Below are 15172 nucleotides of genomic sequence, written 5' to 3'. Positions count from 1 at the left end.
TTGTTGAGTAACGAGTTGGAGGCTATTTTGTAAATGACATCGCCGAAGTCAAGGATCGGTAGGATGGTCAGTTTTACGAGGGTATGTTTGGCAGCATAAGTGAAGGATGCTTTGTTGCGAAATAGGAAGCCAATTCTAGATTTATTTTTAGATTGAAGATGCTTAATGTGAGTCTGGAAGGAGAGTTTACAGTCTAACCAGAAACCTAGGTATTTTGTAGTTGTCCATATATTCTAAGTCAGAACCGTCCAGAGTAGTGATGCTGGACGGGCGAGCAGCGATCGGTTGAAGAGTATGCATTTAGTTTTACTTGCATTTATGAGCAGTTGGAGGCAACGGAAGGAGAGTTGTATGGCATCAAAGCTCGTCTGGAGGTTAGTTAACACAGTGTCCAAAGAAGGGCCAGAAGATGCATAATTGTATCGTCTGCATAGAAGTGGATCAGAGAATCACAAGCAGCAAGAGCGACATCATTGATGTATACAGAGAAGAGAGTCGGCCCGAGAATTGAGCCCTGTGGCACCCCCATAGACTGCCAGAGGTCAGGATAACAGGAACTCCGATTTGACACACTGCACAGAGACGTAGTTGGTAAACAAGTAATGTCTCTTATCGATGGCGGTTATGATATTGTTTAAGACCTTGAGCATGGCTGAGGTGCACCCATGACCAGCTCTGAAACCAGATTGCATAGCGTAGAAGGTACAGTGGGATTCGATATGGTCGATAATCTGTTTGTTAACTTGGCTTTCGAAGACTTTAGAAAGGCAGGGTAGGATAGATATAGGTCTGTAGCAGTTTGGGTCTAGAGAGTCTCCGACTTTGAAGAGGGGGATGATCGCGGCAGCTTTCCAATCTTTGGGAATCTCAGACCATACGAAAGATAGGTTGAACAGGCTAGTAATAGGGGTTGCAACAATTTCGGCAGATAATTTTAGAAAGAGAGGGTCCAGATTGTCTAGCCCGGCTGATTTGTAGGGTTCCAAAATTTTGTAGCTCTTTCAGAACATCAGCTATCTGGATTTGGGTGGAGGAATCTGGGAGGTTTGGGCGGGCAGTTGACCGGGGTAGGGGTAGCCAGGTGGAAAGCATGGCCAGCCGTAGAAAAATACTTATTGAAATGCTCAATTATAGTGGATTTATCAGTGGTGACAATGTTTCCTAGCCTCAGTGCAGTGGGAAGCTGGGAGGAGGTGCTCTTATTCTCCATGGACTTTAGTGTCCCAGACCAATTTTTGAGTTTGTGCTACAGCTTTCCTAACTGCCTGTGTATATTGTCAATATCAATGATTATGTAACGTGCAGGCCTCACCACTAGGAGTGCTGATCAGCGGAGGAGGTCCAGTAGATCGCTGGGTAACTGAAGAGGACGATACCGCAGTCGTAATGGCCTTTCTCACACCAGTCACTGCAGAATTAAAGAGAAGGATTAAAGAATAGAAAACAAAAGAGGGAATTCAATAGATATTTATTTATCCTGAATCGTTCACATCATTAACAACAATAGTCACTATTTTAGAGGACATAAATCAATCATTTAGTGGACCTCTCTGGAGTTGAGAGGGAGGAATTTAGAGATGTTTTAGAATTCATTCTCACCTAGCACATCATCATCCTCCTCCTCCTCCTCCTCAGTGAGGTCTATGAAGGAGCCTTTGGTTCGAGCCCCCGTTTTGGTTGGAGTAGAGCTTGTTGCTTGGTTATCTGAAAGGGATGTAACAGACATAGGAACGAAAACAGTTAGATAATACTCTCTTTTACAACAGGTTTTTGGATTTTGCTGCAACACATCGTGAGTGGATGTGCTTTGAGCACTTTGAAAGTCGGAAGTTTACATACACTTAGGTTGGAGTCATTAAACCTAGTTTTTCAACCACTCCACAGATTTTTTTTTTTTGTCAAATCAGTTAGGACATCTATTTTGTGAATGACAAGTAATTTTTCAAATGATTGCTTACAGACAGATTATATCACGGTTTGCAACTGCACATGGGGACAAAGATTGTACTTTTTGGAGAAATGTCCTCTGGTCTGATAAAACAAAAATAGAACTGTTTGGCCATAATGACCATCGTTATGTTTGGAGGAAAAGGGGGAGGCTTGCAAGTCGAAGAACACCGTCCCAACCGCGAAGCACGGGAGTAGCAGCATCATGTTGCGAGGGTGCTTTGCTGCAGGAGGGACTGGTGCACTTCACAAAATAAATAGGCATCATCAGGAAGGAAAATGATGTGGATATATTGAAGCAACATCTCAAGACATCAGCCAGGAAGTTAAAGCTTGGTCGCAAATGGGTCTTCCAAATGGACAATGACCCCAAGCATACTTCCAAATGTGTGGCAAAATGGCTTAAGGACAACAAAGTCAAGCTATTGGGGTGGCCATCACAAAGCCCTGACTTCAATCCTATAGAACATTTGTGGGCAGAACTGAAAAAGCATGTGCGAGCAAGGAGGCCTACAAACCTGACTCAGTTACACCAGTTCTGTCAGGAACTTGTGGAAGGCTACCCGAAAAGTTTGACCCAAGTTAAACAATTTAAAAGCAATGCTACCAAATACTAATTGAGTGTATGTAAACTTCTGACCCACTGGGAATGTGATGAAATAAATAAATGCTGAAATAAATAATTATCTCTACTATTATTCTGACATTGCACATTCATTAAATAAATTGGTGATCCTAAATGACCTAAGACAGCGAATTTTTACTAGGGTTAAATGTCAGGAATTGTGAAACACTTTAGCCAAATATATTTAAACTCAGTTTATGTAAACTTCCGACTTCAACTATATATATAAATGCAATTATTATTCTTGTCCACATACAGTAGAAAACTCACCTGTCTTTGACGTCATAGCCGTCCCCGAAGGAGGTCCTGGAGCTGCCGAGCCCGTAGCGGCTGGACCAGAGGACGCCTGAACAGGCACCCTGGCTGTGGTCACTGACATCCCAGCACTGGGCGTACTGATCCCCCCAGTGCCCCCCTGGTACACAGCCCGAGCCAAGGTCATCTGGGCTGGGGACATGGCTGGGGAGAGCTGGGTGGTGGAGGAGATGGGCTGCAAGGCCATGTTGGAGGTGGTGGGGCCGGACATGGTGGAGGTGGTGGGGCCGGCCTTGAGGATATAGGTAGTGGTGGGAGTAGTGGTCTTGGCCTTGTTGAGCGAGTTGGCTGCGGCGAAGGAGGACACAGGGATGTTGACCAGGGTTCCCGCCCCGCCGTTGGCCATGGCAGAGAGAGGAAGCTGGATGAGGAGCGGCTGGCCATTCTGGCCCATCACGTTGGAGCCAGAGGTGGTCTTGAGGAGCAGGGTGCCGGTGGGGCCGCTCTGGGAGGTGACGGTGCACAGGGATGCGGAGCTAGAGGAGGTGGGGATCAGCTGCAGAATGGAGCCCTGTGTTACCATGGCAGTGGCCGTAGTGGTAGTGGGGACAGGTTTGGCCTGCTTCACCGGAGAAACTGGAAAGACAACAGGAGAGAGGAAAGGAATGGTGAGTTTATCAGTTGGTGTCGTTCTTTATCTTGATCTCAGGGTCGTTCAATCCCCATGATAAGTGAAACATCCTATTGACAGGTAAGGGAGAAGGTGAAGAAGAAGGGAGATCTTACCTGTATGGTTGGTAGAGACTGGGCTGGTCATGGGCTGCTTTACGACAGCTGCTACTGGCCTGTTGGAAAAGATGTGTGTTTGCATTGAGTTTAATAAAAAAAATTAAGGTAATTGAAAGAGATGTAATTTGCATTTAGTTGGCTTGTTTAAAAATAGGTCAGATATCATATTGAGACAGACCAGAGAAAAAGTCTTCCTGTAATTTGGCGACCTCTTTGCCACACTTTACCAGTTTACTATTATTGTCTTCTGGCTCGGTCTTCTTACGTTTCCCCCCTGTGTTTTTAACATTGAGTTTACTGATTTTTTAAAATTTAAATTGAGTGTTTGTTATGTGTATTTTGTTGTTTGTTCTTCTTTGCATTGAATTTGATGAATTCAACCCCCCAAAAATCTACACATATCACAAAAAAAGGGGTAAAAAGTGTTGATTCCTTTAGCACTTGTTTAGTGTATAGGTATCATTCTTGAGTTGTTTGTGGTATTCTGTCATGAAAATCATGAAGTGTTTGCAGGTCGTTTAACATTTTTGGTACTGTACATTAAATAAAACATTTTGGTATACATTTGTGTTGTAATGATATATAACATGTTTTTTTTATATTGTAATCCGGACCTTTATTTAGTTCAGTACATTAGGAACTGGGAATATTATGAACAAATAAAATGTTTCATGGGGGCTAGAATGCAATTATATTACTGTTAACGTTGGTAAAATAAAAATAAAAGTGACGATTGCAACTATCTCAAGACTATGTCGTTTCCATAATTTCATACAAAACATAAAAGTGCAACACGACTACTGTGGAAATTGGCACCTTCCCAATCAAACATGTTAAGTCAAATTAAAGTCTGATTCAAAGAAGAACTGTAGTCTCTTCACTCTCAGGATCTCATTGATGGAGTCCCTGATCTTTTTCCAGTCTCTGGCATACAGTTTGTTGAACCTTTGTTCCAAATATTTCTTCATGGTTTCGCGCAGGTTAACAGGCAGCGCGTCTTTGCCCAACGTTCCGACGTAGTTCACCGTGGTGACCCACTTCACGTAGTTCTCGTACGACACCAGGTTCCGGAACAGGAATACTGCGTAACGATCGGATCTGGCCTTCCTTGCAGCATTCTTAGAACGCAGGTAAAGCTGTCTCTCCTTGTCCGTGGAGATGGGACGCAGCATTATGTCTGAACGAACCCTAGTTCCTCCGCTCGGTTGCTGTGGTGACTGCTGCTGTGACCCATCTCTTCTAGCAGGCTGGTGTCTTAGGTTGAATGAAGGCTTCTCAAATTCTTCTTCCTCAGATATCTCTTCATACTCTTCTTCGGATTCTTCATCCTCCGTCACTTCCTTCTTAATCCAACCAATAGAGGTCGCCAGCTCCCCTCTCTGCCATGCCCCCTCTTCAGACTGCAGCTCCAGCTTTGGATGCATTCGGAGCACGCTGTTGAGAGGAGAGGTGCAGTTGGATCGGGTGCTGTGAACACTGTCTGCACAGCTTTTAAAAGCTTGTTTTCTTAAGCTTTGGCGCATTGTATAACGTCACAAGACTCAGGACCTGGAACCATGGTGGTGTGCAAAAGAAAAAAGACGCAAAAACCCGAACCGCTGTTTGTTTGTTTAATCCAAAACAAAATGATGATTGATTTCATGTGGGGATTTTGGTTTGAAAATGCCTGACGGGTAGGCACTAAGCGATCAAAAGAAAAGTCAGTCTTGTACATCAGAGAATACCCTCGAAAGGTATCATCTTTGTTTCCCGTTATTATGGTTTTTAGCGGATGTTGTTGCTTTTTAATCCAATCTCCCCGAGAATTTAATCCAGCCTCAGTATTATTGACAACGATCCTGTGCAGAGTCACCACACATTCAATCACACGTTGTGATTGACTCCACGTGTGGCATTCATTGGCTTCAGGCCGGTATTGTCACGTTGATACAAAGGCACAATGATAGCTAGTATAGCCCCATGCAATGACTAACACACAGCTTTCCTTCTGCATGATTTGAATTACAAATACAGAAAATACATTTTTATGCTGGAAAATACAAGCAATGGGAATGTGCTGTCACAAGAGATGGAAAAAAAGGAAACTATGGAATATGTGAAAGCTTTGGAATTGTCATCCATGATTGCCAATGGTGATTAACACAAGACTGCAAACAAACTAAAATAATGATTGAATCCAACATCTTCATAAGACTAGAGGTAATGCAATCCCCTGTTTTTGATTACTGTTCACTTGTGATTCACAGGAGGAAATGCATACAAACGACTAAAAGCTTTTCTAAATGAGGAAGTAGTACATTGGCAGTAGGACCGAACTCTTACCGTTGTGTCGGAATGGTGTTTGTAGCAGGTGCAGTCTTGGCAACAGGGGACGTTAGCGCCTGCGAACACACGCCATGGTGACACCTTTAGCTAACACCCTCAGCAATTTTTATTTAATAGTCTATTTGATGTTAAATGTGCAATATGCAGAATTCGTTCCGCCATGTCCTGATTGCTAAAATTCTAATTGTTTACCTAATTTTAGTGTATGTGACAAAACAAGCAAGTATAGTGTAGAGAATCATTTAAACCACCGTGAAAAATATTTTCCATGACCAAAAATATTGTATTTTCAGCTGTTTGCAGCTGGTGTATAAAACCGAAAGCAAAAGACGCAAAACAAATATTTAGAACGGGAAGCATAGAAATAAACAGAACTACCGCTTCTTAGACTTGTTTTCAATGAGAATGACAGATCTCTATAACTCACAATTTTATGTGAATTTGGTCAGGTCACACAAAAAGTTACATATTGCAGCTTTAACTAATATCGATGACTTACAAAAATATATCTGAGACACTGGGGTCCCATAAATTAAAATTAAATTAACAACATTTCTTACCTCCTGTTTTCTTTTGTTCTCCGAGGCCTGGTTGGCTTCTCCGAATTTCTTTGCTAATCTAGCAATCTTGGCCTGAAAAAGGGTAAGGGTCCATTTGTAAGGATTTTAATTAGCATTGCTTAATTTTGTGACTATTGAAAACTATGACTATTGCTGACTATAACCATTGACGACTATTTCTGACTGTTGTGACTATTGACAAGTCGACTTGTAACATACCCGTTACTAGTAGTTTAACATGTAGCTAGCTTACCTGTAGTGTGTTAAGGGTGCTCTGGTGTTTTGTGGCACAATCAATCTTTTCTACCCGGTCTTTTAGCTCCTGTAAACCTTGGTCGAAGACGGTGAGCTGCAGCGCCCTCAACCGCTCCTCAACCATTTTCTGCAGAACCTGAGAAGAAGAGAAACGTAGGATGAGTTCAAGATGCAATTTAGGGCTAGATAGTCTGGGGCAATATTGTTTGAGTGTTACTTTATACCTGACTGGGGGTAAAGTCTTAAACCTGTGGGTAAAATGCTAATACGTGAGAACTGGTATCATCAATTCATGCCAGACCAACCTTTTCAAGTTTTAGGCGACTGCCACCTTTCGCAGTGATTTTCAACTCGAGCTGAGCTTCCAACTCCACGCCCTGCACCTTCTGCCTCTTCCCGTCTCTTTCAACCTTCCCTCCATCTTTCTCATCACCTTCCAACAGGGGACGCTTCTGTCCAGAAGAGGAGCTCTTTTCCTCCTTCACCTTCACCCCTGTTGAGACAAAGTGTTCTGGTTTAGTTTAATCAGATTATTTTGGTTAATGGTCATGTGATAATTTCCTGTGCAGTATGCTTGTGTGTATGTTATTCATTTTAGATTTTTTTCCTGTGTTGTTTTATTTGTAAAATACAAGTACTCCCAGATTATATATTTTGTTATAAATCCCAAAAAGGTTGAAAATGAAACATAGCTGGCATAGTAGTACCTACTACTATCAGTCAACTCAGGATGATTTTTCAGGTCTTGCAGATTCTATCATTTCATACCTTTGTCACTTGTGGATGTAGAGGTGGAGGTGGAGGAGGCAAGAGATGAGGTAGAACACCCGGCAACATTCTGTTTCTCCTTTTTCACCTCCTTTTTCACAGAAACTACCTCCATCTTTTCCTCCTTCATTACTCCTTCCTTCTCTTTCTGACTATCGTCTTTCTTCTTCTCTTCCTTCTTCACCACCTCTTCTTTGATGTCCTGATCCGGCTCAGGGGCAGCAGAGGGGGAGGAGGTGCGGACAGGGGAGGCCATGGTAGCGGCCTTGGGGGAGGAAGGTCTCTCTTCCGTGGAAGTGGAGGTCTCAACTGCCTTGGTCTCTGTATGGTCCTTGTCCGTATCCGTTTCCATGGCCACGGTGTCTTCTTTCTGCTCTGTCCTCTTTTCCTTCCCAGACTCTTTGTCAGTCGTGGCGAGCGAGACGGGAGAGAATGGAGAGTCCAGAGGATACTGATCCATAGGGGCTTGGTCCTCATGGGTCTTTCCAGTTGTAGTGCAGGCCTCCTGGAGAAGAGAACATCCAGGTAAGTTTGTATTTTAGCCGCCAAACTCAACAAATACATGGAGAAAAAAAAGAAATCCTACTCGCGGTGCTTGGACCCCTAACAATGCCAACTTCAACACTTTCCAACTATAACCCCCATTTTCCTTAACTTCCAATGTTTCCCATTTATCCATATTTCAGCTCCTCTCACTCGTTCTCATACAAACCTCTTTCTCTGTCTCAGGTGCTTTCTCTTCTTTCTCGTCCGTCTTTGCCACCTCCATCTCTGTATCCTTTCCTTCCTTGTCCTTATTGGAAGGGGACGTGGAACACTCCTTTTTCTTTCCCTCTTCCTCCATCTTTTTCAGCACGTCATTAAGGTTGTGGAATGGCGATGAGGGGGAGGGAGTGGCATCTTCCTTGGCTTTGGGGCTTTGGGAGGTTGGTGGGGAGGGAGACAACGATAGGGACAGAGCAAGGGGAGGGGATGAAGAGGTCAGGGAGGTAGGGGGGACTGGGGTTGTGGAACGAGACGTCACCGCAACGTCGTTTTGCTCTCTGTCTGCCCCCCTCTGTGCATCCTCTGTGTGCGTACCGTTCGTCAGTGGGCTACGGGGAGGGGGAGAGCTGGAATTGGAATTGGACAGGGGCGGGACGGGGGACGACAATGTGCTGTGGAGAGACTCCAGTTGCTGGCGGTCGCTTATCTTCATGGTTTTCCTGGCTCGGAATATCTTCTTCTTCTCTTCTGCCACAGCAACTTCCATTTTAACCTGAGGAGTGACAAGGAGGGATGGGGATGTTAGTTGGAACGGGTCACGAAAGAATCCTCCCGGGAATGCTAACAGCTCCTGCGCCACCCACCTAGCTTCTACCCACTACAATGGGTACAGATGAGCTATCTTTAAGGCAAAACCGATGCAGTGTTCTGGGACACCACTAGGGGTCACTGTAGAACCCTGTTGGTATGTTTTTCCCCTCTTTGTTCTATTCTAGAAGGTTCTTTTTCCCTGTGAGCTCAGCATACAGAACCATTCTATACAAGAGTCAATTTCAGCAGAAAGAGTGACTCAGCAGAAGTCTATCAAAATGGTCTCAAGTCCAGCTTCCTCTCCACTGAAGTTTAGTCCCGCATGTTCGCTCACAACTTTTTATCCTCAGGATTGCGAACTTGAGATGCCATGTGGTCCAGGGGTGATGAACATACCAACATGACAGAAGACTATACTTTTCACTGTAAGAACACTATTCCTCTCTTCAATTGGCTGACAAGCTTTTGCGTTGTCAATTCCAACACAGCCGGTCCAGTCTGCATGGATATGACATTATCCCAGAGGATGGCAGCAACATTACTTGCTTTTGTCCCTCCCCTTTGCTCTTATTGGTCCTTTTCCTCAGCCAATCAGGGCCCCTAGATACAGGCTCCGTTGGCAACAGGGAGGAAGGGTTATGCAAGGACTGCATGATTTACCTTATACAGTTGCAATTGTCGAACGCATGCCAGCTTCGGGGCTAGGTTCCAATTTGTGCTTATGGAGTTTATATTTCGCTGACAGTCATTTTCTCATAGTTACAGTGACATTGACACAATCTTTAAGAACAATATACAAAATATGACATTCATATGGATTTTTGTATTTAGTCAAATGTGACCTAGGGGTGTCAATGGTCCTATATTAGATTTAAAATAATATCTCACCTGGAGGTTTCCGATCATGGATTTGACACCAAAAGGATCCAATAACCTAGAGGGGGAAAATGTATTTATTATTAATTCAATGTAACGACTTAAAGCACATTTCAGCAACATATAGAGCCTTTCATTAATAAGTACATCATAAAAAAACAAGTTGCAGACATGTTTTACTAGTCAAGAGATGGTGGCCGTAATAATTAATAATAGAACAGGCCGCGGGTGTTGCAAAGCTCCTGACAGTTTGACGTTTTACAAGTATGATATTTCACAATGGCCAAAAAACAGCAAAAAAAGGGTAGGCTAGTCTTCGCGAATGAGATTTACTATCACTACTTAGGCTTCTGTGCTTCAAGAGACACCTAGAAATGTCCAGATCATTTTCTCACAATTGTCTAGAACCACCAAAACACACAGACAAACTTGCACAACAGGAGGATGACGACAAAATGAAGCATTGAAAGTACATTTTCGGTACATAACTGATCAGTTTGTGCAGAAGGCTCCATAGGATCAGTACAGAGATAAAACATAAAAAATAATGAATTCCAAGCTAAAGGCACAGACAAACTAGTGTGAATAATGGAAGATGATGAGCCATCTGCCTCGCCTGAACACTCCAAATATGAGCAGAAACAGACAGCAGTCAGAGAAACTGTAAAATACTATAAAAACGATATAAAACATATAGAAAACGGACTAATACTATACAAAAATATTCAAACTATTTGGTCATAGCAACCTAGACATAGAGCAATAGGCCTTTAGCCAAGTTACAATACACCATTCTAGTTGACGTAGTGAAACCGTTACCTAGCATTGCTGTCTGATCCCTAGTGATATTTTACTTTCCAAAGGGACAGGTTACGCACGTCACTGAATGACATTACCACTCATCAAAATGCAGTGGTTTCCAAATAACAAACACATCTGCGAAACAACAAAATAACCATGATATTGTTGAGGTGAGGAGTAGGTTCTTTTTTCTAAATGTTTCCCAGAAATTGGCAGATACTGCTATCCGAACCAATTGATTTTCACCCAGCATATTAAATTGAGCTAGGTCATCAGGTGCTTTAGTTTGGCCCTGTAAACTCAATAAATTCCAGGCCCAAGAAACTGCATTATTGTATCAGTTCCAGGTACAACAGTCTACTGCATTTTTGCTGCATTGCTGCCTAGACAGACTGCAGCAGACTGCTTACAGCTATATAAATAGGCCACGTGGCTGGTGGCCCCACCCCATGTGTCTTTGACTTCAATGTGCAGCCGGGTATCACATGACAAACAGTCACAGAAATTTTACAACTTCCGTTAAGCAACCTACACACAGAGAGAGCACGTCCTTTACACAGACTGTGCAAACTAAGTTACAGCTCTAGGCAGACAGAGCTGCAGGCTTCGCTAGCCTACATACCAATGACACTCTGTTACAACTAAGCGCACAGCTACCCCTCATATCAATACAGATATGGGGGGTTTTCGAGTTCTATTTTGAGTTTGATCATTTATCTAACATTTTTATTATGTCCTTCGACTTAAAAAATGGCCTTTCGAATGGATGATGAAAAATAATATGTTCCATAACATTTTGCCTCATTCATTTACTATATCAACTATTATCATATGATTTTCTCACCCCTGATAAGAGCTTCCTTGATATAAAACTAATAAGGTGAAATCACATTCTATTATGTTACAACGACTCACATTCCAATGTTATTGCACACTGCGCAGTCTTCCCCTCCCCCACTCTTTCATTACCCGCGTTCTGGATTCACAGCAGAAAAAAACAAAATGGCCACCAGCTCTGATGTGTGCGCAGCCAGCCAAGCTGAGTCCTCACACGCTGCTACCTGAACACGCATCCAATCCACAGTAGTACAATAGTGTATCAATTCACATCCATGTTAATAATAAGGTTTCGTAAATTATTTGTATAAAGGGTTAGTTTAAGTTTAAAAAAAATAATAATTTAGTAAAAAACGGTGTAGTTATGATGTACTTCCTCATCAATCCCACATCATTTTTGTGTTAATTTATGCTGATCAATTAGGTTAAAATGTATATCGTTTGGATATATTTTCTCCTGAAGCTCCCATGATGGGATTTAAGCTAGTCCTCCGCTGTACTATATACTGCAGCAATTACTGATTGATGTGGGCCATAGATGATTGGTTTCTGGTCTGCAATAGGTGTAAACTATCCACTGTATACCTCCAAACTGGAGGAAAAAAAAGACTCCTCATCACCATCTTGTCCTTGCTTCTATTCCTTTGGTAATGTTTGTCTCCTCTGACCAACACTAGTGATTTACTAGGCTAGTAGTACTTGACTAGTACTGTGTTCTGTTCATAGCTCACAACAATTCCAGATGTGGTATTGTATGTGGACACCTGCTTGTCAAACATCTCATTCCAATGGTCCCCCCTTTGCTGCTAAACCAGCCTACACTCTTCTGGGAAGGCTTTCCACTAAATGCTGGAACATTGCTGCGGGAACTTGCTTTCATTCAGCCACAAGCCATAAGAGCATTAGTGAGGTCAGGCACTGATGTTGGGCGATTAGGCCTGGCTCGTAGTTGGCGTTCCAATTCACTCCAAAGGTGTTTTATGGGGTTGAGGTTAGGGCTCTGTGCAGGCCAGTCAAGTTGTTCCACACCAATCTCTACAAACCATTTCTGTATGAACCTTGCTTTGTACACAGGGGCATTGCCATGCTGAAACAGGAAGGCCCTTCCCCAAACTGTTGCCACAAAGTTGGAAGCACAGAATCATCTGGAATGTAATTGTATGCTGTAGCATTAAGATTTCCTTTCACTGGAACTAAGGGGCCAAGCCCGAACCATGAACAGCCCCAGACCATTATTCCTCCACCAAACTTGAGTTGAAACTATGCATTCAGGCAGGTAGCGTTCTTCTGGCATCCACCAAGCCCAGATTCATCCGTCAGACTGCCAGATGGTGAAATGTGATTTGTCACTCCAGAGAATGCGTTTTCACTGCTCCAGAGTCCAATGGTGGCAAGCTTTACACCACTCCAGCCGATACTTGGCATTGCTTATGGTGATCTTAAGCTTGTGTGCGGATGCTCGGCCATGGAAACCCATTTCATGCCGCTCCCGACTAACAGTTTTTGTGCTGAAGTTGCTTCCAAGTTGCTTCCATAAGCAGTTTGAAACTCGGAAGTGAGTGTTGCAACGGAGGACAGACAATTTGTACATGCTACGTGCTTCAGCACTCGGCGGTCACGTTCTGTGAGCTTGTGTGGCCTATCACTTCGCGGCTGGGGCCATTGTTGCTCCTAGACGTTTCCACTTCCACTTCACAATAACAGCACTTACAGTTGTCTGGGGCAGCTCTAGCAGGGCAGACATTTTACCAACATTTTACCAACTGATTTGTTGGAAAGGTGGCATCCTATGACCGTGCCAAGATGAAGGTCACTGAGAGCTTCAGTAAGGCCCTTCTACTGCCAATGTTTGTCTTTATAGATTGCATGGCTGCGTTTAAAAAGTATGCAGGTATACAGGTAGCCAATTCCTATCATTTGTCAATGTAAGTCCTTGTAAAATACTGCTGATCTTACAACCATAAGCATAGGGCAATACGAACACAAATTAAATACGAACACAAACTAAATAAACTCTTGCCTGCCTTGCTCCACAGCAGTGAGAGGATATGGTCAAACCAAAAAGTTAGCAGAGACGGGCTGGGCTTCAAGCCTAGTTCAAGATGCAGTTTTATTTAGTGAATGTTTTCTCCTGTTAATCAGAGCTTTTTAACCCAGAGCCTTTTAACCCAAGTGCAGAGTGCTCTAATGTTCTGTTGATATGCCTATGAGAGCTGCATCCTCAGGCTACCAGCATTCAGGAACTCCATTCAGATGACTATTTCAGTGTAAATTCCCTTCAATTTCTGATCTCTCAAGACACAGGAAAATGGAGGCTATCGCTCGCAGCAATGTTGAGTAAACATTTTAAGTTGAATTTTACATTCACGGCTGATTTAGCTGACCAAGGTGGTCTGCAGAAATCTTTGAGAATTCCTCAACTTACTTTTCACTGCCTCAACAAAGACGAATGACAGCCTCAGAATAATGAGACGCTTGTTAACTGGACTCGATCCAAGATGATCTGTACCTTTCATATCCCATGTGTGTTTTCAATCAGTAGCACGGCGGGAGTCATGCAACATGAGTTTTGATTAGCATTGATGAGACCTAGTTTGGATATTTGTCACATTTACAGTTTTATTTTCTAAGATCCCAATAGAACTCCATTTGCCAGGAAACCAATAGGAGAACAGTTTGGTGGATATGAACATATCACCTTCCTGTATAAGCTTCTGTTCTTGTTCCGGTGCCAATGATTATTCAATACAGTTTTCACTTGTCAGACAAAAGTTTTTTACATATTCGGACTGATTGCAAAGCATTGCTGCTACCATAATGCTTAAGGCTTCCAGCATTCTCTCCAAACTGTTCTGACCCTCTCACTTCCTCTCACAAATAGCAGGGCATGAAAATCTAAATGCCAAAAATGCTACTTTACAAATACAGAAATTATATACAAATATTTATCCTAATACAAAACAAAAACAGCCCCATTGCATAAAATAGTATTTAAAAATAACACACAAAAAAACCCGTATATTATCTACGTTTCGGAATCGTGGTTACTTTAGCACTCTTTAGCAAAAAAAACTAATTTCAATAGTAGCCAAGTTAAATTCTGAAATGTAGTCCTGGGGCGGCAGGGTAGCCTAGTGGTTAGAGCTTTAGGCTTGTAACCGGAAGGTTGCAAGTTCAAATCCCCGAGCTGACTAGGTACAAATCTGTCGTTCTGCCCCTGAACAGGCAGTTAACCCACTGTTCCTAGGCCATCATTGAAAATAAGAAATTGTTCTTAACGACCGTGCCTAGTTAAATAAAGGTAAAATTAAAATAGCAACATGGGTATAGGTGTACAAGATTCGTTAAAATCAAAAATTCAAGTAAACCTTGAACAGGAGAAGTAAGGCCTTCCGTTGGACAGAAGTCTTACGCGCTATTTTTTCGACTGTGTTGATTGAGGGAACTCGCAACAGCAGAGGGAGGAAGAAAAAAAAGCATGAGGGCGAGGGGGACTAAGGTTGGACTGTTCCATCTGTTTCAGCATAGAGTGTTCTTGTGCAAGGTTGTGCCCGCAGTGAAACCGTCATAGTCTCAGCCTCATGGCTCAAACTAGGAAAAACTGACCGAGCACAGGCTGACAAACTACACAATGTAACACCTTCAGAACAAAAGGATGGAAACAAAATGATTCTCCCCTTTAGGATTTACATCAGAGTGGCCATACTAACACCTAGTAAAACAAATGCAAAATACACCTTTTTGGTAACTTTGGCAGAAGCATGCAGCACAGAGACTGGTTTTTGCCCGCAAAAAAACTCAGGCTAGAAGCGCAGTCAGTACTAGAGTGCACAAGCCT

The 15172-nt window shown here is 42.9% G+C and overlaps 1 protein-coding gene across 6 annotated transcripts in view; it reads right to left on the bottom strand.

Moving 5' to 3' along the window:
- Positions 1-15172, bottom strand: part of LOC135536275 (activating transcription factor 7-interacting protein 1-like) — a 58702-nt gene that overhangs the window by 14062 nt on the left and 29468 nt on the right. For 5 of the 6 annotated variants that reach the window (XM_064962643.1, XM_064962638.1, XM_064962654.1 and 2 more), the window contains 11 exons: positions 9709-9754; positions 8237-8782; positions 7525-8029; positions 7062-7249; positions 6755-6892; positions 6502-6573; positions 5939-5997; positions 3614-3672; positions 2843-3463; positions 1600-1704; positions 1313-1408 (listed from right to left, as the gene is read on the bottom strand). In XM_064962643.1, coding sequence (XP_064818715.1) covers positions 1313-1408; positions 1600-1704; positions 2843-3463; positions 3614-3672; positions 5939-5997; positions 6502-6573; positions 6755-6892; positions 7062-7249; positions 7525-8029; positions 8237-8782; positions 9709-9754 — 2435 coding nt within the window. The remainder of the gene's footprint in view (positions 1-1312; positions 1409-1599; positions 1705-2842; positions 3464-3613; positions 3673-5938; positions 5998-6501; positions 6574-6754; positions 6893-7061; positions 7250-7524; positions 8030-8236; positions 8783-9708; positions 9755-15172) is intronic. The other variant, XM_064962664.1, reaches the window with a different exon arrangement.

The sequence above is a fragment of the Oncorhynchus masou genome, chromosome 5, assembly GCF_036934945.1.
Source record: "Oncorhynchus masou masou isolate Uvic2021 chromosome 5, UVic_Omas_1.1, whole genome shotgun sequence".
Lineage (NCBI taxonomy): Eukaryota > Metazoa > Chordata > Actinopteri > Salmoniformes > Salmonidae > Oncorhynchus > Oncorhynchus masou.
The sequence above is the reverse complement of the archived record's forward strand: the minus strand, read 5'-3'. Positions and strand labels throughout refer to the sequence as shown.